The sequence below is a fragment of the Danio rerio genome, chromosome 10 (assembly GCF_052040795.2).
Source record: "Danio rerio strain M-AB ecotype USA chromosome 10, GRCz13ab, whole genome shotgun sequence".
NCBI lineage: Eukaryota > Metazoa > Chordata > Actinopteri > Cypriniformes > Danionidae > Danio > Danio rerio.
In genome coordinates, this window is record NC_141030.1 from 49,411,890 (window position 1) to 49,433,378 (window position 21,489).

At 43.2% G+C, this 21,489-nt stretch overlaps 2 protein-coding genes across 17 annotated transcripts in view; both read left to right on the forward strand.

The window, feature by feature from the left end:
• The window catches only part of sbno1 (strawberry notch homolog 1 (Drosophila)), a 31,636-nt gene extending 18,154 nt beyond the window's left edge, over positions 1 to 13,482 (forward strand). For 13 of the 14 annotated variants that reach the window (XM_087268708.1, NM_001199916.3, XM_087268709.1 and 10 more), the window contains 16 exon segments: positions 660 to 851; positions 1,368 to 1,541; positions 3,935 to 4,107; positions 4,277 to 4,408; positions 4,484 to 4,619; positions 4,955 to 5,067; positions 5,181 to 5,252; positions 6,524 to 6,623; positions 6,703 to 6,777; positions 6,858 to 7,004; positions 7,864 to 7,958; positions 8,394 to 8,480; positions 8,563 to 8,700; positions 9,120 to 9,196; positions 9,411 to 9,604; positions 12,898 to 13,482. In XM_087268708.1, coding sequence (XP_087124834.1) covers positions 660 to 851; positions 1,368 to 1,541; positions 3,935 to 4,107; positions 4,277 to 4,408; positions 4,484 to 4,619; positions 4,955 to 5,067; positions 5,181 to 5,252; positions 6,524 to 6,623; positions 6,703 to 6,777; positions 6,858 to 7,004; positions 7,864 to 7,958; positions 8,394 to 8,480; positions 8,563 to 8,700; positions 9,120 to 9,196; positions 9,411 to 9,604; positions 12,898 to 13,040 — 2,048 coding nt within the window. In that variant the 3' untranslated portion in view covers positions 13,041 to 13,482. 14 annotated transcript variants of the gene reach the window in all.
• Positions 12,898 to 21,171, forward strand: cdk2ap1 (cyclin dependent kinase 2 associated protein 1). Of its 3 annotated transcripts, none has more exons than XM_087271528.2 (4): positions 12,898 to 13,763; positions 18,344 to 18,434; positions 18,620 to 18,746; positions 20,743 to 21,171. In XM_087271528.2, exons 2-4 carry the CDS (start codon positions 18,366 to 18,368, stop codon positions 20,808 to 20,810), a joined length of 264 nt encoding a protein of 87 aa, XP_087127654.1. In that variant the 5' UTR covers positions 12,898 to 13,763; positions 18,344 to 18,365; the 3' UTR covers positions 20,811 to 21,171. The 3 variants fall into 3 exon arrangements, with proteins under 3 accessions (XP_087127654.1, XP_087127653.1, XP_087127652.1); XM_087271527.2 differs by having other exon boundaries at positions 12,911 to 13,589; XM_087271526.1 differs by lacking the exon at positions 12,898 to 13,763 and adding an exon at positions 16,996 to 17,103.
• The last annotated feature ends 318 nt before the right edge of the window (positions 21,172 to 21,489 follow it).

The window sequence follows — 21,489 nt, forward strand, 5'->3', positions numbered from 1 at the left end:
CTTGTTAAATTTTAATCTTTCATATTTTTGTTTAATGGAGTTAATTTCGTCCAACACATTTCTGCTCATAACAGTGTTAATAACTCATCTCTAATAGCTGATGTGTTTCCTCTTCTCCATGATGACAGCACATAATATTAGACTAGATATTCTTCAAGACACTAGTGTTCAGCTTACAGTGACATGTAAAGGCTTCACTAGGGTAATCAGGGTAAAGTTTGGGTAATTAGGCAAGTCATCCAAATATCTAAATATTTTTAAATCTAGATACATACTAGACGCATGAAATAGCATTAGAAATGATGTCTTTAATATTTCCCCAACTTATTAGTTAGTGTGTAGTAATGTCTGGACGGTGATCTTCAGTGTTTTGAGCTGATCAGTTTAGTCTTCGGTTCTGACTCGTCTACTCTATCTGCACATGTATATTACTGTAGAGCATCCTGTAATCCAGTAAGAGAGAGATCTGTGAGATGCTCACCACTGTACGTCATTATCAGGATACTGCAGGACTTGTATTGTGATATGAGGTTTCTCTGGTGCTCCAACACTCACATGTTTATATGTAGCTGTGGTTTCTGCCCTGAAGCTGTGATCAGAGATGAAGCTCATGTCTTGCTCATACTGAAACTGAAGGTTACTTTTGCTCTGGTTTGCAGGTCCTGAAAGTAAGAAGCATGTGAAGAAAGCTCGTAAATCAGGCGGTCTGTCGGGCAGCAGCTCAGACGACAGCAGCTCAGAGGACTCGGACAGAGACGCAGAAAGTGACGACAGCTTTAAATCCATCAGTTCTGGGGACGAAGACGACTTTAACCCCTTCAAAGACGACTCCAGCGAGGATGAGGAGGACGGTGAGGCTTTATGGGCTACCTAAAGGCCTGTTTACACCAAGCAGGATCACTATACTGATGAGAATAAACTGACAGGTCGGAGTGATGGTGTTAAAGCAGCAGTGTGTGTGGTGTGTGTGCTAGTCAGGTGTGTGCGCTTCATCTAGAACTCCACATCTATAATCCTCTTAGTCTATGCTGACATTATCTTCAGCAGCTCAAACACTCTAATGGCTAATGGACAGACGGCTGCTTCTCACTCAGGCCTGCTGTTTATGCTAATGAGATGGAGAGATGGACACTAGTGGGCGGGGCTTTCCCCCTCTGATGACACGTACATAGGGAGAATGTCAATCAAAGTGTTTCTGCATCAAGTCTGATTATAATAAACACGATTCACTCATGTTGATCATCAGAGCATGGAGATATTCACACACTGCTGACTGGGGTTAAACCCCTTGTAAAGGTGATTTCTTCATAATAGGTGCTCTTTATTTCCAGTGTAATGAGAGAGATTATCTATTATTTGTCCCTCAGATCCGTGGCTCATCAGGAAAGACTCCAAAAAGAGCAAAGACAAGAGGAACAAGAAGAAGAAAAAGAGCATTGATCCAGACTCCATTCAAAGTGCCTTACTGGCCTCCGGGCTCGGGACAACCAGACCTACATTTACAGCTCCCATCAAACCCGCAAACCCCACGCTTGCTGTCGGTGAGTGACGTGCAGAGCTCCGCATACAGCAGTGTCTCTCCTACAGGAATACCCTCTGCTGGAGGATTTACAGTAATATATCTGTGTGCAGATACAGTAGACACTGAAGATCACAGTGCAGACATCACTACACACACATTAATATGTTAGGGGCAATATATTATAGTTCATATAGTGTATAAATAAATACATGTCTGTTCTCATCTGCACCAAGGCCTGTGGCAACTTCCTCCTTTCATTAGCTTGGGTCTTTATTTTTACTAATTCGTCACCTTAGAATTATAACATTCCATCTGGCATTTGTCTAAATTGAGTTATTGACATTTTGTTATTAAATGACAACTTGTTTACATTATGAGATGTTTTTTTTATAAGTTGTTTACATTTTAAGACTCTTTATTGAAAAAAACACATTACACACGTTCTGTTTGCTATATGGAATGCAACAATTTTAAAGCTCAATATCTCAAAATCCTTCAGAATGCAGAGAGAATCTCATAACTCCAAGATGACGAATTATTTAGATCCTGAAGAGCTCTTCAGCTCTATGAGAAGTGTTATTTCAGGAGCACTTAGAAGACAATCACCTGTGATATGTCATTTTGTTTTTGATTGTCGACATGATGTAGGCCTATAATTATAATAATATATGCAGTAGAAAGCAGAAGTTTACATACACTGTATAAAAAGGCATATAACCATTTTTTAAAACAAAGTCAGATGTTAACTTGACTGAACTTTTCCTCTTTAAGTAAGTGAGGATGATCGCATGTGTTTCTGTTCTGTTTAATAGCAGAATAATGAGAGAGATTTGTTTTGAGAAATTGTTCTAACTCTTCTTGAAAGTCAAGTTTACACAATAAGATTATTCTGCCTCTGTAAAGCTCAGATGATGATGTCAGGGTTTTGGAGATTTCTGATTGGCTAATTGACAACATTTGAGTTAATGTGAGGCACAACTGTAGAATAGTATTGAAGGAAAAGCTCAAACACACTGCTTCCCTGTGTGACAACATGAGAAAATCAACAAGCCAGAATCAACAACAAAGCCAGATTACCATTAGCTGAATGACACTGGGGAAAGACTGATGTGTGGAGACATGTGCTGTGCTCTGATGGAGCTAAGATTGAACTGATTGAATGAGCAGCGTTACATCTGGAGGACAAAGAGGAAAGCGCACAAGCCTAGAACACCATCCCAACTGTGCAGTATGGGGGCGGCAGCATCATGTTGTGGGGCTGTTCTGCTGCAGGAGGGACTGGTCCACTTCACAGCATAGATAGCATCATGAAGACAGAACATTATGGAGGAATACTGAAGCAACATCTCAACACATCAGCCAGGAGATTACAACTCGGCCACAAATGGCTCTTCCAATCAGACCATGACCCTAAACACACTGCCAAATGAGTTCACATGTGCTATAAGGACAGCAGAGTGAAAGTTTTGGAGTGGCCATCACAAAGCCCTGATCTCAACCCTATAGAGAATGTGTGGGCAGAGCTGAAAAAGCTTGTGCGAGCAAGACAGCCTACAAATCTGACTCAGTTACAGCAATTCTGTCAGGAGGAATGGACCAAAACTCCTGCAAACTATTGTGAGAAGCTTGTGGAAGGAGACCCAAAACATCTGACTAAAGTTAAACAGTTTAAAAGCAAAGCTAAAACATACAAAGGAAATGTGTGAAAACTTCTGACTGTCTAGAAATTAATAAATTCTCTAATTATTCTGGCATTTAGCAAATGTAAATCATTTAGGTAATCCTGACAGACCTAAAATAGTGAACCTTTAGTAGGTTTTACCAGACATTTTTTCTAAAATGGTTATGTTGCTTTTTTTTGGTGTGCTTGTAAACTTCTGGTGTATATAACAGTATTATAATGATATTCATACATGATCAAACTAGTGTGCAACTTAAGCAAAACTGATGCTAAAATAGTTTTGAATTTAGTTTTGTAGTTCAGGCCAAAATAAATATGTTGCATTTTTTATTATTTAAGTTTGTTATATTGACTATATTAATATGAGTGGATATTATTGATGTATTTATTGGGCATAATGGCTACTATTTACTGTCATTCTGTGTTTTGGTCATCATTGCATGGTCACTTTAATTGAGCGCGAGCAGTGGCAAAAATAGCCCCAGCACTGAAATGCTCACAGCACTGCTGCTACAGCTCTGCTCACGCTCTGCACTGACGCGCCGCTCCTGCATGTGGTATGAAAGCTTTAATCTGTTAATGTGGACGCTGGAGAAACACGCGCTGCTCACGCTCTGCTTGCGTGTGTGGTGTGAAAGAGGCATACGAGAGCGGATTGAGCCCATGCTCACCCTGAGACTGGAGTTTGTCTGATCAGCATCAGTGCTAACGCTGCGGCGTGTGTGTTTCAGCTAAGAGTGACCCGGAGGAGAGCAGCTGTGTGACGAGTCAGGACGCGGTGGAGGACGCTCAGCGGATGAAGAGAGATCTGCTGGAGAAGCTGGAGCTGCTGGCTGAGGATCTGCCTCCTAACACACTGGACCAGCTCATCGACGAGCTCGGGGGACCAGACAACGTGGCCGAGGTGTGTGTGTGTGTGTGTGTGAGGGTAGTGTTAGTGGATTAATGCATGACAAATCCCACGGTTCAGATCACACTATGGTTTTTCAGTCTGGGCTCGGACCTTTTTTCGGAAATTTCTATATTTAAAACTATTTCCATTTCTGTGTGTGTTTGCGTGTGTGTGTGCACAGATGACTGGTCGTAAAGGCCGGGTGGTCAGCAATGATGACGGCAGCATCTCCTATGAGTCTCGCTCAGAGCTGGACGTTCCTGTGGAGATCCTGAACCTGACGGAGAAGCAGAGGTTCATGGATGGAGATAAGGTGAGCTGTTCTTCTGTTCTTCATCCGCTCTGTGCTGTGATGATCTGAGTCTGATGCCCTGTGTTTGCTCTGCAGAACATCGCCATCATCTCTGAAGCCGCCAGCTCTGGGATCTCTCTGCAGGCTGACCGCAGGGTGAAGAACCAGCGGCGGAGGGTCCACATGACCCTGGAGCTGCCCTGGAGCGCAGACAGAGCCATTCAGCAGTTCGGTCAGACTATTATCAGTGTATTATTTAGAAGAAAACAGTGTTAGAATCACGTGTGTTATTATCAATGCTGTGCAGTTTCTTCAGTCATGCATATCATAAACGGACATTTCTTGCATATTGCAGGTGTGTGTGTGTGTGTGTGTGTGTGTGTGTGTGTGTGTGAGGGTTTTCATCAGTAAGTGCAGTCTAGCGTGCACAGTTTATTTCAATTGCATATTATTTTAATCAATGCAATTGATTAGACATTGATCACAGTGAGTGTATTAGTGTAGAGCTGTATGGAAGTGTTAAGTGTGTGTTTTCAGTCTACTCACGCTGTATTTGTCCCCACACAGGTCGAACACACAGATCTAACCAGGTCACAGCACCAGAGTATGTGTTCCTGATCTCAGAGCTGGCTGGAGAGCAGAGATTCGCCTCTATAGTGGCCAAACGCCTGGAGAGTCTGGTGCGTCCGCAGCACACACACACACACACACACACACACACACACACACACACACCGATAGCTAGGCCAGATTGAACTGTGTGTGTCTAATCATGCTTGTGTGGGTCAAACAGGGCGCTTTAACACATGGAGACAGAAGAGCCACCGAGACCAGAGACCTCAGCCGCTTTAACTTCGACAATAAAGTGAGTCTGGAGTACACACACACACACACACACACACACACACACACTTGCGCACGCACTGATGACTGCTGTAGAGTTATTAAGGAACACATCTACTGTAATTGTCAGTGCAGACGCCTGCAGCACAGTCTGGTTCAGTTGTATGTCTTTATTCTGTTGTTTTTCCTCTTCATCATTGTGTGAACTCTCTGTTAGTTAGTTTTTTGCTTCGTCTCATTCAGCATGATGAAATCTCGTGAGTTTTGAAATGTGTAGGTGTAATACATTATTTACAGGAGGGAAATGTCTCCATTTCTTTCTGGTAACCGTTATAAACAGTATAATTGTGATTATGATTTTCCCTCATAATCAGGCAGCCCTGCATCTTGTGAGAGAGAGTGTGAGAGCTCATTAATATTCATGACCCTTCCAAATATGGTCAAAGCCATCCAGCGCATATTAGGGCCAATGGGGTATATGCCGAGCTAGTGTTGTTTCCATGCTGAAACTTCTGGTGAGCTGTTATTGTGAGGTTTTTTATCATTTTATACGGTTCCTTTTACAGCATTGATGTTGTAATGTCATTAAAATACAATCAGTTAAACAGACTGGCTTTTTAATTTAGCTGCTCAAGCCTAAAACGAGACAAAAAGCAGTTTACTTGCACGCGCTTGTCAGAATCAGCAGGCTAGCGTGGAAGCTCCATTGAATATACTGGGGTAAAATAAATGCTGGTATTATAAACACATGGCGGGGGAAATGTACTTTAATGCAGTGCTTCTTGTGCAATCTGAGAGCCACTTTACATCAGATATATCACACAGCCACCTTAAACGCGCCGGTTTTGCATTGGCATACAGTTCACCGGAAGAGCTTAGCTCAGGTACTGGCAAATTAAAAGTCCTATAAGCATGCTTCAGCATATACCCTATTGATTGTGTGAGTAATGGAGCTGTGTGTGACCTCAGGCATTGACATGAACTGATCAGAGCTCATTAATATTCATGACCCTTCCAAATATAAAGCCGTCCATTGCATATTAGGGCCAATAAATTGTATAAGAAATGGAGGTGTGTCATGAGGCAGTGGCATGAGCTGATTAAAGCTCATTAATATTCATGACTCTACCAAATATGGTCAAATCCATCTGTCACATATTAGGGCCAAATTTTCAGGAAGAGTTTTTGCACTCACCTAAGCCACTTGCTATTTAGACATTAGAGAACAGTGTAATCTTGTTTTAATGCGTTCTGCCGCACGGTTAAACCCATCTGCTGTTTCCCTCTGTGCAGTATGGCAGAAACGCTCTGGAGATCGTCATGAAGTCCATCGTGAGTCTGGACTCTCCTCTGGTGTCTCCTCCTGCTGACTTTGATGGAGATTTCTTTAAAGGTACAGTCTGCGCTCTCGTATTCATCACAGGAGACTGGAAACCCACACGTATCTTAGTGTTGATGTGTGTGTTTGACAGAAATCCGCAATGGCTTGATCGGCGTGGGGCTGATAAACGTGGAGGACCGGTCTGGAGTTCTCTCGCTGGACAAAGGTCAGACGCTCTCCGCTACTCTCTCAGCTTCTGCATTCATGTTTAATTCTGACTTTAATGTCTTCACATCTTCTTCAAAGATTACAACAACATCGGGAAGTTCCTGAACAGGATTCTGGGAATGGAGGTGCAGCAGCAGAACGCTCTGTTTCAGTATTTCTCCGACACGCTGAGCGCCGTCATCCAGAACGCCAAGAAGAGCGGCAGATACGACATGGGCATTTTAGGTGAGCAGCTCTTTTAAACCAGACGCTTTTGTTGAAACACACAGACTTTAACCCTCAGGATGCGTTTAGAAACAGAACTCTGACTCCACTGAATCGGCTCTTTCAGACCTTCTCTTTGACTTTTTACAGTTAAACATTTTCTTTAGTGAAATTAACAAATATTACATGCAAGATGTACATGAACAACAAAGAGAAAATCTCTGAACTGCCATAAATCTGAAAAACCTGCAGCTTGTGTTTATTTAGCAGTGACTGGTTTGATTGTGAATGTCTGATCTTTCCATTCCTAAAGATGTTCAGTCACCAGACTCTTATTTTAGCGCATATATCTGTTTAAATGCACTAAATTCTCTGAGAAACATCTACAAATATTTATTTTCAGAAGAGGTGTGCTCATTTATGCTGAGCTCTGTGTACATACTAATATAATTATATAAATAAATGGTCTGAATCTGAAATTATCCATAATTTTTATGTTAAAAAATAAATTTATCCTCGTTGTCAATTGTGTTCTTTACTTATTTATATATATATATGTGTAATTTAACGGGTATTTATTTAAAGTACCTCTTTCATTGGAATGAGTAGAAACAGCCCAAGTGCTTTTGAACTGGAGATTGCACAATAAGAGTCCACATCTATGAAGCACAAATGATGCTTTTACTCTTTAAAATCGATCTGCTTAGCAGTGCGCACAGCGTGTCCCGCATGTTTAATGATGGTTTAGTATATTTAGTGTAATCCTCTGTGTGTGTGTGTGTGTGTGTGTGTGTGTGTGTGTGTGTGTGTGTGTGTGTGTGTGTGTGTGTGTGTGTGTGTGTGTGTGTGTGTGTGTGTGTGTGTGTGTGTGTGTGCGCAGATTTGGGCTCTGGAGATGAGAAGGTGAAGAAGGTGGACGTGAAGAAGTTTCTGACTCCTGGATATTCCACATCAGGACACGTGGAGCTCTACACTGTACGTATGTGTGTGTGTGTGTGCGTGTGTGTGTGGGGTCAGGTTTTTTGGTGTGTGTGCCTTTGTGTCATCAGAGTTGGTGTGTGTGTGTGTGTGCATGCCAACAGGTTTGATCTGTGTGGTCTGGTTTGGTGTGTGCATGCATATCATCAGGTTGTGTGTGTGTGTGTGTGTGTGTGTGTGTGTGTGCGCACTCCAACAGGTTTTGTGTGTGCGCATGTCATCAGATGTGTCATCAGGTGTGTGCATGTGTGTCGTTAAGTTTGGTGTGTGTGAACCCCAACAGGTTTTTTTGTGTGCGCGTGCATGCTGGCCAACAGGTTTTGTGTGTGTGTCATCAGGTTAGATGTGTGCATGAGTAGTTGCTGATCGTGTGTGTGTGTGTCTAGTTGCCAATTTATTGTGTCTAGTTACTGATGTTGTGTGTGTGTTCAGGTCAGTGTGGAGAGGGGGATGTCATGGGAGGAAGCCACACATGTCTGGGCTGATCAGAACGGGCCTGATGACGGCTTCTACGTGCAGGTGAGGACACAAATGCACATGCATGCATACAGACACACACACACTCGCACTGAGCATCACCTGTGCTGCGTTTCCTCCTCAGGTGCGCAATAATAAGAAGATCGCCATCCTGGTGAAGGAGGTAAACCCGCGGAAGAGGCTCTTCATGGTCTACAGACCCAACATCGGGAAACAGGTCAAGCTGGAGACCTACACCGACATCAAGAAGAGGAGCAAGAAGGTAAAGAGTAATAATAATGATGACCACACTTATAATGTCCACTCATCACACCTGCCCCAGCTGCAGTCGATCACTGAACACTTCAGACACACACAGCGGGTTCCTGTCTCCTGGAGATATGGATATTCTGTGAAGATTTGGCACTGTAAAATGTTCAGCCCAGCCCTGATTTAAAGTCTGTGTGAAATTAAAATGTTCATTTAGTTTTAGTTGTTCTTTAAATGAACCATTAATCCATGTTAATTCACTCAGCCGCTCCTCCTCTCACCATCAGTTTGCTCTGAGGGAATGATGTGCAAAGGAAAGCTCCGCCCCCTACTGAATATTCAGTTTCAGTTGGATGTTCATTAGCATACTGAGATAAGTCTGGGCTACTTCGGGCTCACGCAGCTTTAATGTTCTGTCTCTGATGTGGACAGGTTCTGTCTGATGATGCCAAACAGCACTGGATGGATCAGTACAGCTGCTCTGCTGACGTCTGCTCACACGCTTACTGGTACTGCACACTTCATTCACTGCTGTTCCTGCAGCTATAAGTGCTTGTGTTATCTGATTTATTAATCAGTGCTGCTCTTTTCATTTGTTTATTTATTGTACAATGAATGATAAAGAAACCGTTATGATTGTTTTGATTGTGTGTGTGTGTGTGTGTGTGTGTGTGTGCGTGTGTGTGTGCGTGTGTGTGTGTGTGCGTGTGTGTGTGCGTGCAGGCGAGGGAACTGTAAGAAGGCGTCAGTGGGTCTGCAGTGTGAGATCGGCCTGCGCTGCAGAACGTATTTCGTGCTCTGCGGCTCCGTGCTCAGCGTCTGGACCAAAGTGGAGGGAGTTCTGGCGTCCGTCAGCGGAGCCAACGTCAAGATGCAGATCGTGCGCTTGAGGACGGAGGACGGTCAGAGGATTGTGGGTAAGTGGACAAACTCATGATTCAGAAAACCAACAGTGCAAAAAGTACTGACAGCGCTTCACTCTCCACATGTGTGTATGTGACAGTCTTATTCCACACTGGGTTAAACTGACTGATTTCCTCAACATTCTACACACAATCCCCCATCATGACCATGTGGAGAGAGTTTTAGAAATTGTTGCAGATTTATTAAAGATAAAAAGCTGAAGAATCAGATGTTCATCAGTGTTCACAGCCTTTGCTCTAGACTCTGTTGATGCTCCTTTGTCAGTGATTACAGCCTCAAGTCTTGTTGAATATGATGCAGAGGCTCTGCTCACCTGTCTTTGGGGATGTTTGCCCGTTCCTCTTTGCAGCACCTCTCAAGCTCTATCAGGTTGGATGGGAAGTGACGGTGTACAGCCATCTTCAGATCTCTCCAGAGATGTTCAATAGGATTTAGGTCTGGGCTCTGGCTGGGCCGCTGCATTGATATGTTGGCGGTGTGCTTTGGGTCATTGTCCTGCTGGAAGATGAAGCGTCGCCCCAGTCTGAGGTGGAGAGCACTCTTGTGCAGGTCTTCATTCAGGATGTCTCTGTACATCGCTGCATTCATCTTTCCCTCTATCCTGACTAGTCTTTCAGTTCCTGCTGCTGAAACACATCCCCACAGCATGATGCCAACACCACCATGCTGCACTGTAGGGATGCTGTTAGCCTGCTGATGAGCGCCGCCTGCTGTTCTCCACACGTAACGCCTGGCGTTCACTCCAAACAGTTCAGTTTGAGTCTCATCAGAGCAGAGAGTTTAGTTTCTGATGCTCTGAGAGTTCTTCAGATGGTAAACTCCAGGCGGGGAGTGTCTTCCGTCTGCCTGCTCTGCCATACAGATGCCTGATTGGTGGATTGCTGCACAGATGGTTGTCCTTCTGTAAGCTTCTCCTCTCTCCACAGAAGAACGCTGGAGCTCAGACAGAGTGACCATCGGGTTATTGATCACCTCCCTGACTGAGGCCCTTCTCCCCGATCACTCAGCTTAGATGTCCGGCCAGCTCTAGGAAGAGTCCTGCTGGTTAAACATCTTCCACTGACTGATGATGGAGGCCGCTGTGCTCAGTGGAGCTTTCAGAGCAGCAGAAATGTTTCTGTTACCTTCCCCAGCTTTGTGCCTCCAGACAATCCTGTCTCTGAGCTCTACAGGCAATTCCTTTGTCTTCATGCTTGGTTTGTGCTTTGACATGCTCTGTCAACCCTGGGTCCTTATATAGACAGGTGTAGCCTGATCAGATCATGTCCATCAGCTGAATTGAGCACAGGTGAACTCCAATGAAGCTGCTGAAACATCTCCAGAATGACCAGTGGAGACAGAATGACTGAGCTCAACTTGGAGCTTTACACCCAAAGGCTGTGAACACTGATGTACACCTGATTTATCAGCTTTTTGTTTTTAATAAATCTGCAACAATTTCTAAAACTCTTTCTTGACATGGTCATGATGGGGGATTGTGTGTAGATTGTTGAGGAAATCAATTAATTTAATGCGTTTAGTAATAAGGCTGTATCATACACATGTGGAGAGTGAAGCGCTGTCAGTTCTCTCAGGATGCTCTGTATATTCACTGCGAGTCCTTTATTATGCAGCATAGTGTTTCTACAAAACCCGGACTTCAGACACACCACTCACACAGATTCTGTATTAAACCAGGGTCCCCGCGGGGTCTTAAAAAGTGTTAAAGTCTTAAATTAAAAAATCGAAATTAAGGACTTTAAAAAGTGTTAAATTCGCTGTTCTGGGTCTTAAATATTTCTGCACAGGTCTTATTTTTGTGATGTCGATGTACCGCTACATCTAATGCTCATTTAAATTCTTGTTATTGTTGTTGCTTGGTTTTTGGGGTGTTGTAGTTCTTTATTTCACTAGTCCAATTGTAATTTGTGGTTTTACAACTACAAAAAAGTCAGCTTGCAATAGCCAATCAGCTTTCTGATATTAAACTCAGTGCGCGGTGAATGTGACGTCATCGCTGTGTTTGCGGAAGTTTGCTCTGAGTGCGCGCGACATGATTTCGGCTGGCTGAGTGTGCCGTTATTTCACTGACAAATGTTGCAAGCGCAGTTTTATAAGTCGGGAGCGCTGTAATACGAGAGAGCGAATCTCTGCTCACGCACCGGTTTCCTTCATGGACAAAACTGCTCGCGAGCTCTCAAAACACTGGCTGCTCACGTGCGAATGATCTGCTCTCACTCCTCTCGTGCTTTTCCAGAGATGCTTCAGCATACTGTAGTGTTAAGAATAGTGAACTGATAAATGAAATAGTGCAGTTTTACTACAGTAAAGTGTGGTGAATTGTAGAATAATATACAATATATTGTAAAAAACTAAAGCACTGGGGAGTTTATTATACACTTACCATAGCAACTGTAGTATTACCACAACAGAGTAACTGAAGCACTTTACTGTACTTCACACAACACTGTACAGCAGACACGTGTGCACTTTATTTCAGTGATAAAATGGGATTGATAGTGGGATTTATTTGAAGAGTGAACAGTACAGTAGGCTATAATACCTAATCAAGTCTTTACCTATTTTCTATCACAGTTACACTTCTGCTTGCCAGATTGACCAATAATTATTGGCTAGAAACTGCAACAGTCATGGGAAAGGAGGAAAGCTTTTGTAAAACTTTGGGAAAACTCTGAGGGATGAGTTTGTTAAAACAAAAAAGAGGCCTTCAAAAACATCTTCAGTGATGATGATGATGATCTTTTTACTCGTCTGATTTTATTGTCTGTTGTTTTGGAGCGCCCCCTGTCAAAAATATATCTCAATAATGAACGTGTCGAGTATAAAAGTCTTAATCTGTTTTGTGAGTTGTGCGGCGCCAGGTGAAAGTATAAATCTGCATTTAGATGTTTGTTTTTCTGTAGTTCACTGGTGCATTTAACCTGACTTTACTACTGTTCAATCTAAATAACTTTATTTTACCCCTAATTTTGTGCTTTTACATTTTCTGTCGTGTGTTCTTGATATTGCGATATAGGTCTTAAATTTAATACTTAATGGTCTTAAAAAGATCGTAAAAGGTCTTAAATTTGACATCATGATATCTGCAGAGACGCTGTTAACATGCTATACAGTGCAGAAGTGTGTGATTCGGGACACAGCCAGAGCCTCACTCCTCCTCCGTGTGTGTGTGTGTGTGTGTGTGTGTGTGTGTGTGTGTGTGTGTGTGTGTGTGTGTGTGTGTGTGTGTGTGTGTGTGTGTGTGTGTGTGTGTGTGTGTGTGTGTGTGTGTGTGTGTTTTCCTCAGGTCTGATCATCCCGCAGAACTGTGTGTCTCCGCTGGTCAACATCCTGTCATCATCAGATCAGAGTCAGCAGCTGGCGGTGCAGCAGCAACATTTATGGCAGCAGCTGCACCCGCAGAGCCTCACACACACACCTCTCACGTAACACACACACACACACACACACACACACTCACGCACAGGACAGACCGACTGCGCTCAGGGTTTCCCACAGTCCCCCGGGGTCTGCTTCTCCTCCAGCATGCGGACAGACGCTCTGCATGGATCAGCTCCGCTTCAGGACGTGGCTCTGTCTCCTGGCCGTCTGAGAGCGTGTGGCGGGCCGGCTGGAGCCTCTCCAACTCTTGCTTTTTAATGGTTCTTGTTTTTGTGTTGTTGTGTGGAGGAGCGGCTCCCGGAGCTCGTCTGCTGTACATGTTGGACTCTTCTCTCTCCGTGTATATCTGACATGTGATGTTCTTCTGCTCTGCGTGTCCTTCATCTCTGCACGAGTTGCACTACTGACGGATCTGATGTACAGAGAATATAACTGACTGCAAGACCTCTACCTCTTGCATTTGACCAATAAATCTTGTGGATTACCTCGATTTGACGGCTGTGGTTCATGTGATGTGCTCCTCTGTTGTGTTCAGCTCAGTGGAGGAGAGGAGACGTCACGCCTGCTCACCTTTACATTCTGCAGTTATAAGTGAGAGTAAGTGAATCATGTGCATTTATACAGTTCATACACATGACGACAACAGCGCCAGTGTGCAGGACAACAGCGCCAGTGCTTCACCACACACCAGCTAGAGGTGGAGTGGAGAGACAGTGATGGAGCCAGTTCAGTGGATGGAGCTGATGGAGGGAGTTTGGCCAGGACACCGGGGTTACACCCCTACTCTTTACCAGAAGTGCCCTGAGGTTATTAATGAGCACAGAGAGTCAGGAGCTCTGTTTTAGGTCTCATCTGTAAGACTGAAAACCACTGATAGCCCCACCCTAAATTACTGAAAGCTCTGCCCTAAATTACTGATAGCCCCACCCTAAATTACTGAAAGCTCTGCCCTAAATTACTGATAGCCCCTCCCTAAATTACTGATAGCCCCACCCTAAATTACTGATAGCTCAACCCTAAATTGATGATTGCCCTGCCCTAAATTAATAATAGCCCCGCCCTAAATTACTGATAGCTCCACTCTAAATTGATGATTGCCCTGCCCTAAATTAATAATAGCCCCGCCCTAAATTACTGATAGCTCCACTCTAAATTAATGATTGTCCCGCCCTAAATTACTCATAGCTTTTCCTTGAAGCACTGATATCTCCACCCTAAATTAATGATAGTCCTGCCTTAAATTGTTGATAGCTCCGTCCCTAAATTAATGATTGCTCCGCCCTAAATTAATGATGGCCTCACCCTAAGTTACTGATAGCTCCACCCTAAATTAATGATTGCCCCGCCCTAAATTACTCATAGCTTTTCCTTGAACACAGATAGTTCAACTTTAAATTATTGTTAGCTCCGCCCTAAATTACTGAAACCTTTTCCTTAAAGCACTGATAGCTCCACCCTAAATTATTGTTAGCTCCGCCCTAAATTACTGATAGCTCCACCCTAAATTATTGTTAGCTCCGCCCTAAATTACTGATAGCTCCACCCTAAATTATTGTTAGCTCCGCCCTAAATTACTGATAGCTTTTCCTTAAAGCACTGTTATCCCCACCCTAAACCCTGCGATGGACCTCAGTTTGATGTCTCCTCTTGAAAGACTGACAGTATAGAGTCCCCTTCACTATACTGGGGCATTAGGACCCATGCAGACCACAGGTTGAGCGCCCCCTGCTGTCCTCACTAACACCACTGCCAACAGCAGCCTAGTGTTCCTATCCAGACACTGACCCGGCTCTGCTCCCAGCTCCGCTTGAGTGAGGGAGCGCTCTTGGGCTGCAGGGTGATGCGGCTGTGGCAAGGTAAAAAGTTGTAAGACACGATGTCGTCACGTGGAGGAGTTTATGTGTCTATAAATCACGTATTTCATATTTAGAGGGTGAAAAAACAATTCTGGCGTATTTGAAGAATTTTAAAGGGACAGTTCATCCATAACTGGCAATGCACTCACCCGAGAGTGTGTTAAACTGTTATAGGCTTCACTTCTCTGTCAAACACTAAAGATGATATTTTGAAGAATGCTGGAAACCTGTAACCATTGACTTCCATAGTGTCTGCTTTTCTATTATGGCAGTCAATGGTTACCGGTTTTCAACATTTTTTTTTAAACCTCTTCAAACAGAATAGTCAGAGTAAAAAGTGAGTAAATAATGATTTTTGAGTGTACTGTCTCTTTAAAAATGTTACAAGCCTGTAACCATTGACTTCAATAGTGTGAAACAAATACAGTAGAAGTCAATGGTTACCCTTTTCCAGCGTTCTTCAAAACATCTTATTTGGTGTTCAGCAGAAGAAATAAAGGTGGTGTGAGAGTTAAAGGGTGAGTAAATGAAGACGCTATTGTCATGTGTGGGGGAACTGACCCTTTAGCTCATGGCTCTTAAACTGGATTCCTGCAGTTTTCCCCACTCCTAAAACAGCTGATCAACCAATCGAGATGTTCAACACTACTAGAGACTGTTAAGCAGCTGTGTGGTGGAGATGGAGGTGGTTGGAGATGAACTATGCAGAGCTTGTTTGAGTTTGAGACGGCTGATGTAGTTTCTTTAACATGATCAGAACTCAAGCTTTCCCTCATTAACTGAACATGTTTATTAATACTTGCTGATGGACTTCAGTGAGCACTGCTCAGAATGACTCGTTCTCATCTTGACATGCTGTAAACCAGTGTTTCTCAACCATGCTCCTGGAGAAGCACCAGCACTGCATGTTTCGGATGTCTCCTTTGTGTGTGAGACTCATTACAGGTCACCGTCTGCTAATGAGCTAAATCAGGTGTGTTTGGTGAAGGAGACCTGGCTAATGTGCAGAGCTGCTGCTCCTCCAGGAACATGGTTGAGAAACACTGCTATAGTTGATGATGAGCTATTGGGTTATTAGGCAATAATGTGAAGTGTAATGTTCATTACTCTGCTCAGACTGCAGTTCCCACACTGTAGCACTCGTGTCCTCCACATCTGCTGCTGTGATTCTGACTGCTGTAGCTGGAATAACTCTCATCATTCAGCGGAGTGATACGCGCTCTAAACCTGCCGGAACTACTTTAGCTGTGCCTTTATCTGACAATAACCAAACACCCGAGCGTGAGCAGCAGCCAATCAGAGTGCAGCGTTCAGCAGAGCTGTATTTATCCTTCATTTTCTTTTCGACTCAGTCTCTTAATTAATCAGGGGTCATTTTGATTTAATTAAGGTGGTTTTAGTTATTAGACGCTCGTTTAATACAGTTAAAGAGCATATTATTATAATATAATGCAGATTAATCACACATGATGGAGCTCTTCCTGCCTGATGTGGAATTAAAACATGAGATCTTCTAGTTAACAGCCTGATGGACCCTGCTGCTGTCTGTGTACACTATTGCGGCCCTCGGGTCAGACACGATCCTCCTCCGCTGATCCTCCACAGTAAAGCAGATCCGGGTCATATCAGCCCTCAAATGCGTTCATCCTGAAGACACGCGCTGAATGTTCGGGTGTTCCCTCAGCAGTGTGTGTGTGTGTGTGTGTGCGCGTGCGCGCAGTATTTCAGGTATATTTTTAGGTGCGGTGTGTAGTGTGTTTATCACGGGGCGTGTGTGTGTGTGTGTGTGTGTGGCGGCTCAATATTGGCGCTCTGCATGTGTTCAGCCTTCAGTTGTTCACTTCTCTACTGTTGTGGTGATTTTAGACACGTCCGCACACTGCAGGACTAGTAACTGTAGTAAGAGCTCAGACAGGGCTCGGGGTTTCCTTCAGTCAGTCAGAGTGAGGATTAAGAATATAATTGATCATCACTCATCAGTGAAATCCTCCCCATCCCGCCAAAATCATCTGTTTAATAGTAGTGAGGTGTGTGTGTGTGTGGTGTTTATCACGGGACGGGTGTGTGTGTGCGCGCGCTGCTGTGAGTGTGATGATGATGATGATGATGATGATGGACAGTAGTGTGGGTGTCATGAGTTGTGACGCGGCCATATTTGCCGGCGCTGCTCCGCTGTAAACAAAAGTGCGGGAGCAGAAGCGGGACGCGCCGCTGATTTCCGGGACTCTCTCCTTCCTCCGGTCGCTGATCTTCAGGTGAGTCCAGCACCGGTCACCGGGAACACCACCGGGAGGTTTCGGGGCTCCGGTGTGGCGGGGATCAGACGTGTTTAGTGTATCGCGGAGAGAAACAGCACCTGGGGGACCGACCGACAGACAGCAGTTTCTCCCGCGCGGATTTACGGGGCGCATCCTCTCCGGTGCTCCGCCATGATCACCGTGGTGAAACACGCGCTTCCGTCGCTCCTGCACCGCGGCTCGGGGCTCCGCTGGGCGCTCGGCGGCTCTGGCTCCGCGTGGAGGCCGCGGGATCGGGCTATAGAGAACAGATCAGCCCGTGCCGTTTCCTCCATGATTGTCTCCGGGCTGCTGATTGATCGCTCAGACGGAGAGCGGCTCTGCGGACCCCTGGCGGCCGCTGGAGGAAGCGCAGATCCCGGCTGAAGCTGCAGAGCCACAGCCGCACACGATCCAGAACCACAGGTCCAGACCGGGCCGAACCATATATGGGCAATGACGGATCACACGCGGTCTTTATGATTATCCAATGAATACAGCTGTGGCCGGAAGTTAACGAGAATAATTTATATTATTCAATTACTGTCTACCCTAAACCGAATCTATTGGCCCAAATTTAGTGATCCGAATCTTGTGGGCTACATTTAGTTGCCCCAATCTTGTGGTCTGAATCTAACGGCCTAAATTTAGTGGCCTACATCTATTGGACCGAACTGAGTGGTCCAAATCTAGTGATCAAAATCTAGTGGCCTGAATCAAGTGATTCGATCTATTGGCCCAAATCTAGAGGTCCCCGTGTTGTGTGGTATGAATCTCGTGGCCCGAATCTAGTGATCTGAATTTAGTGATCCACATAGTGGCCCCAATCTAACAGACATCATCAGAGAAGAGTAGCATGAAGATGACCAGAACACAGTGTTTCAGTGGATTAACCTGCACAGATCCAGTAACACTGCGCTAGCACAGTAAACACTGCTCATGTTTAACTGTAAAGCTCATTTTTAGTGACTGTTTACCCCAAAAGGAAAAGATTTACTCTGTAATAAAATGAAATGAAAGATTTATTAAAAGAAAAGCACTGTAGTCAAGGGTTTGAGGCGTTCAGCATTCTCAGGCAGGCTGTGGAAGTGCAGGGAGAGGAGATGAGTGTTCTGTGCCTTTAAGTGTTTTATGGGGAATTATGCTAATCTCACATTAAAATATCAGCGCACTGTGAACATAAAGACAAACTCACTCAGCTCTCAATGTGTGTGTGCAGGAAACCCTCCTCTGCGTCCTCCATGGCATCAGTTCAGTCTTATAAACCCATCCTGAATGACTTCGGTCCTCCTTCACTGGGCTTCCCTCAGGTACACACACACACACACACTAATATTTTTTTAGATTTTTAATAACCTGACAATAATAATTAATCAGTGATGATCGAGCAGCAGGGGTTTAAATCTCTTTTCAAACTCTCCCATTTATGCCGCAATGTTTAATATTTATAATAATGTTGTGTTGTGTTGTGTTGTGTTGTGTTGTGTTGTGTAAGGTTCCGAATGGCGGTCAGGTTCCTCAGAGTAAATATGCGGAGCTGCTGGCCATCATCGAGGAGCTGGGCAAGGAGATCAGACCCACATATGCCGGCAGTAAAAGCGCCATGGAGCGACTGAAGAGAGGTGTGTGTGTGTGTGTGTGTGTGTGTGTGTGTGTGTGTGTGTGTGTGTGTGTGTGTGTGTGTGTGTGTGTGTGTGTGTGTGTGTGTGTGTGTGCGTGTGTGTGCGCGCGCGCGCACGCGCACAGATTACCTGCTTATCCTGTTACATTTTGTTATGTTAAGGATATGTTGAGGTTATGGTAAGAATATGTTGAGGTTATGTTAAGGATATGTTGAGGTTATGTTGAGGTTATGGTAAGGAAATGTTGAGGTTATGTTAAGGATATGTTGAGGTTATGTTAAGGATATGTTGAGGTTATGTTAAGGATATGTTGAGGTTATGTTAAGAATATGTTGAGGTTATGTTAAGGATATGTTGAGGTTATGTTAAGAATATGTTGAGGTTATGTTAAGGATATGTTGAGGTTATGGTAAGGAAATGTTGAGGTTATGTTAAGGATATGTTGAGGTTATGTTAAGGATATGTTGAGGTTATGTTAAGGATATGTTGAGGTTATGTTAAGGATATGTTGAGGTTATGTTAAGGATATGTTGAGGTTATGTTAAGGAAATGTTAAGGTTATGTTAAGGATATGTTGAGGTTATGTTAAGGATATGTTGAGGTTATGTTAAGGATATGTTGAGGTTATGTTGAGGTTATGTTGAGGATATGTTGAGGTTATGTTAAGGATATGTTGAGGTTATGTTAAGGATATGTTGAGGTTATGTTAAGGTTATGTTAAGGATATGTTGAGGTTATGTTAAGAATATGTTGAGGTTATGTTAAGGTTATGTTGAGGTTATGTTAAGAGTATGTTGAGGTTATGTTACGGATATGTTTAGGTTATGTTAAGGATATGTTGAGGTTATGTTCTGGTTATGCTAAGTGTATGTTGAGGTTGTTTTGGTTATGATGTTGAGGTTATGTTCTGGTTATGTTGAGGTTATGTTCTGGTTATGTTGAGGTTATGTTCTCGTTATGTTGAGGTTATGTTCTGGTTATGTTAAGGATATGTTGAGTTTATGTTCTGGTTATGTTGAGGTTATGTTGAGGTTATGTTCTGGTTATGTTCTGGTTATGTTGAGGTTATGTTCTGGTTATGTTGAGGTTATGTTCTGGTTATGTTGAGGTTATGTTGAGGTTATGTTCTGGTTATGTTGAGGTTATGTTCTGGTTATGTTGAAGTTATGTTGAGGTTATGTTGAGGTTATGTTCTGGTTATGTTGAGGTTTTGTTCTGGTTATGTTGAGGTTATGTTCTGGTTATGTTGAGGTTATGTTCTGGTTATGTTGAGGTTATGTTGAGGTTATGTTCTGGTTATGTTGAGGTTTTGTTCTGGTTATGTTGAGGTTATGTTAAGGATATGTTGAGGTTATGTTAAGGATATGTTGAGGTTATGTTAAGGATATGTTAATCCTCATACGTTGTTTTTCTTCTAACAGTTGTTATTTATATGTAAATGGTCAAGGACACAGAATGACTGTAAAACACTTTAAACTCTTGCATGATTCAGAGTGAAACTAACAGATGAATCACTAGGATTAGCATTAGTCTTACCCTGGCTCTGGATCAGGCTAGCTGCAAATAATAAATCTCCAAAGTAACTTAGTTCAGCTTAATTTAGCCTGCTTTCATGAAACTGAGTCAAGGAAAATCCCAGCTGAATGTGACAGATCTCCCCAAAATCAACATTTACTGTTTACAAAGCTCCTTCAGTTCCCTTCATCTGATCAACACTGAAGAAGATATTTTGAGGAATGTTGAAAACCGGTAACCATTGACTTACATAGAAGGAAAAGCTAATGCTACTGAAGTCGATGGTGACAGGAATTCAGCATTTTAAATATCTTCTTTGTGTTCAGCAGATGAAGGGAACTCATAAGAGTTTGAAAGAAGTGAATGATGACAGCGTTGTAGTTTTAGGGTAAACTGTCCCTTTAACGCTGGTGTTGTGTGCGGTTCTGCTGTCTGGATTGTGCATTCCTCTTAGTCGATTCTCTGTTTCTGTGTTTTGAAGGCATCATTCACGCCCGGGGGCTGGTGCGCGAGTGTCTGGCAGAGACAGAGAGGAACGCCCGGTCCTAGCAGTATCTTCATCATCATTTCATCATCATCATCAAATCGCTGCCGCAGCTCTTCCAGATGACCAGCAGACGAGGAGCTGAAGAAGAGTTTCATCTTTTATACATCTTTTATATATTCTGCAGAACTGAGCAGAAGAGCACACACACACACACACACACACACACACACACACACACACACACGCTCGCAGCGGCTCAGCATGGCTTACACCAGTCTGTGCTTTTCTTTACTCCATTCCTTTGGTCTTTATTTGTATTTATTACCTTGTGTAATGCAATGTATTTTCATGTAAAGACAGAAAGGATCACTCTTTGCAATTTTGTATATCTGTCAATAAATATGACATTCATTGTGTATTAAATGCCTCCCTTTATTTATTTATTTGTTTATTTATTTATTTATTTATTTGTTTATTTATGAATTTGTTTATTATTGTGTTTTAACAATACAATCATATTAACCATAACGACGGTCGACATCAAGTACAATAACAAACAAGGAAAATTAACAATAATAATAAAAAAATAATAAATAAGATAATAAAAAACAGGCGATCTATCCAATTAAATAATATTTACAAAGTCTTTATTAAATTCAGTTTGAACAGTTTTGCTGTAAACATTGTGTAAAGTAGTGATTAAACAATTAAAGTCACAAAGAAAGTTCTGCATTTTAGGCA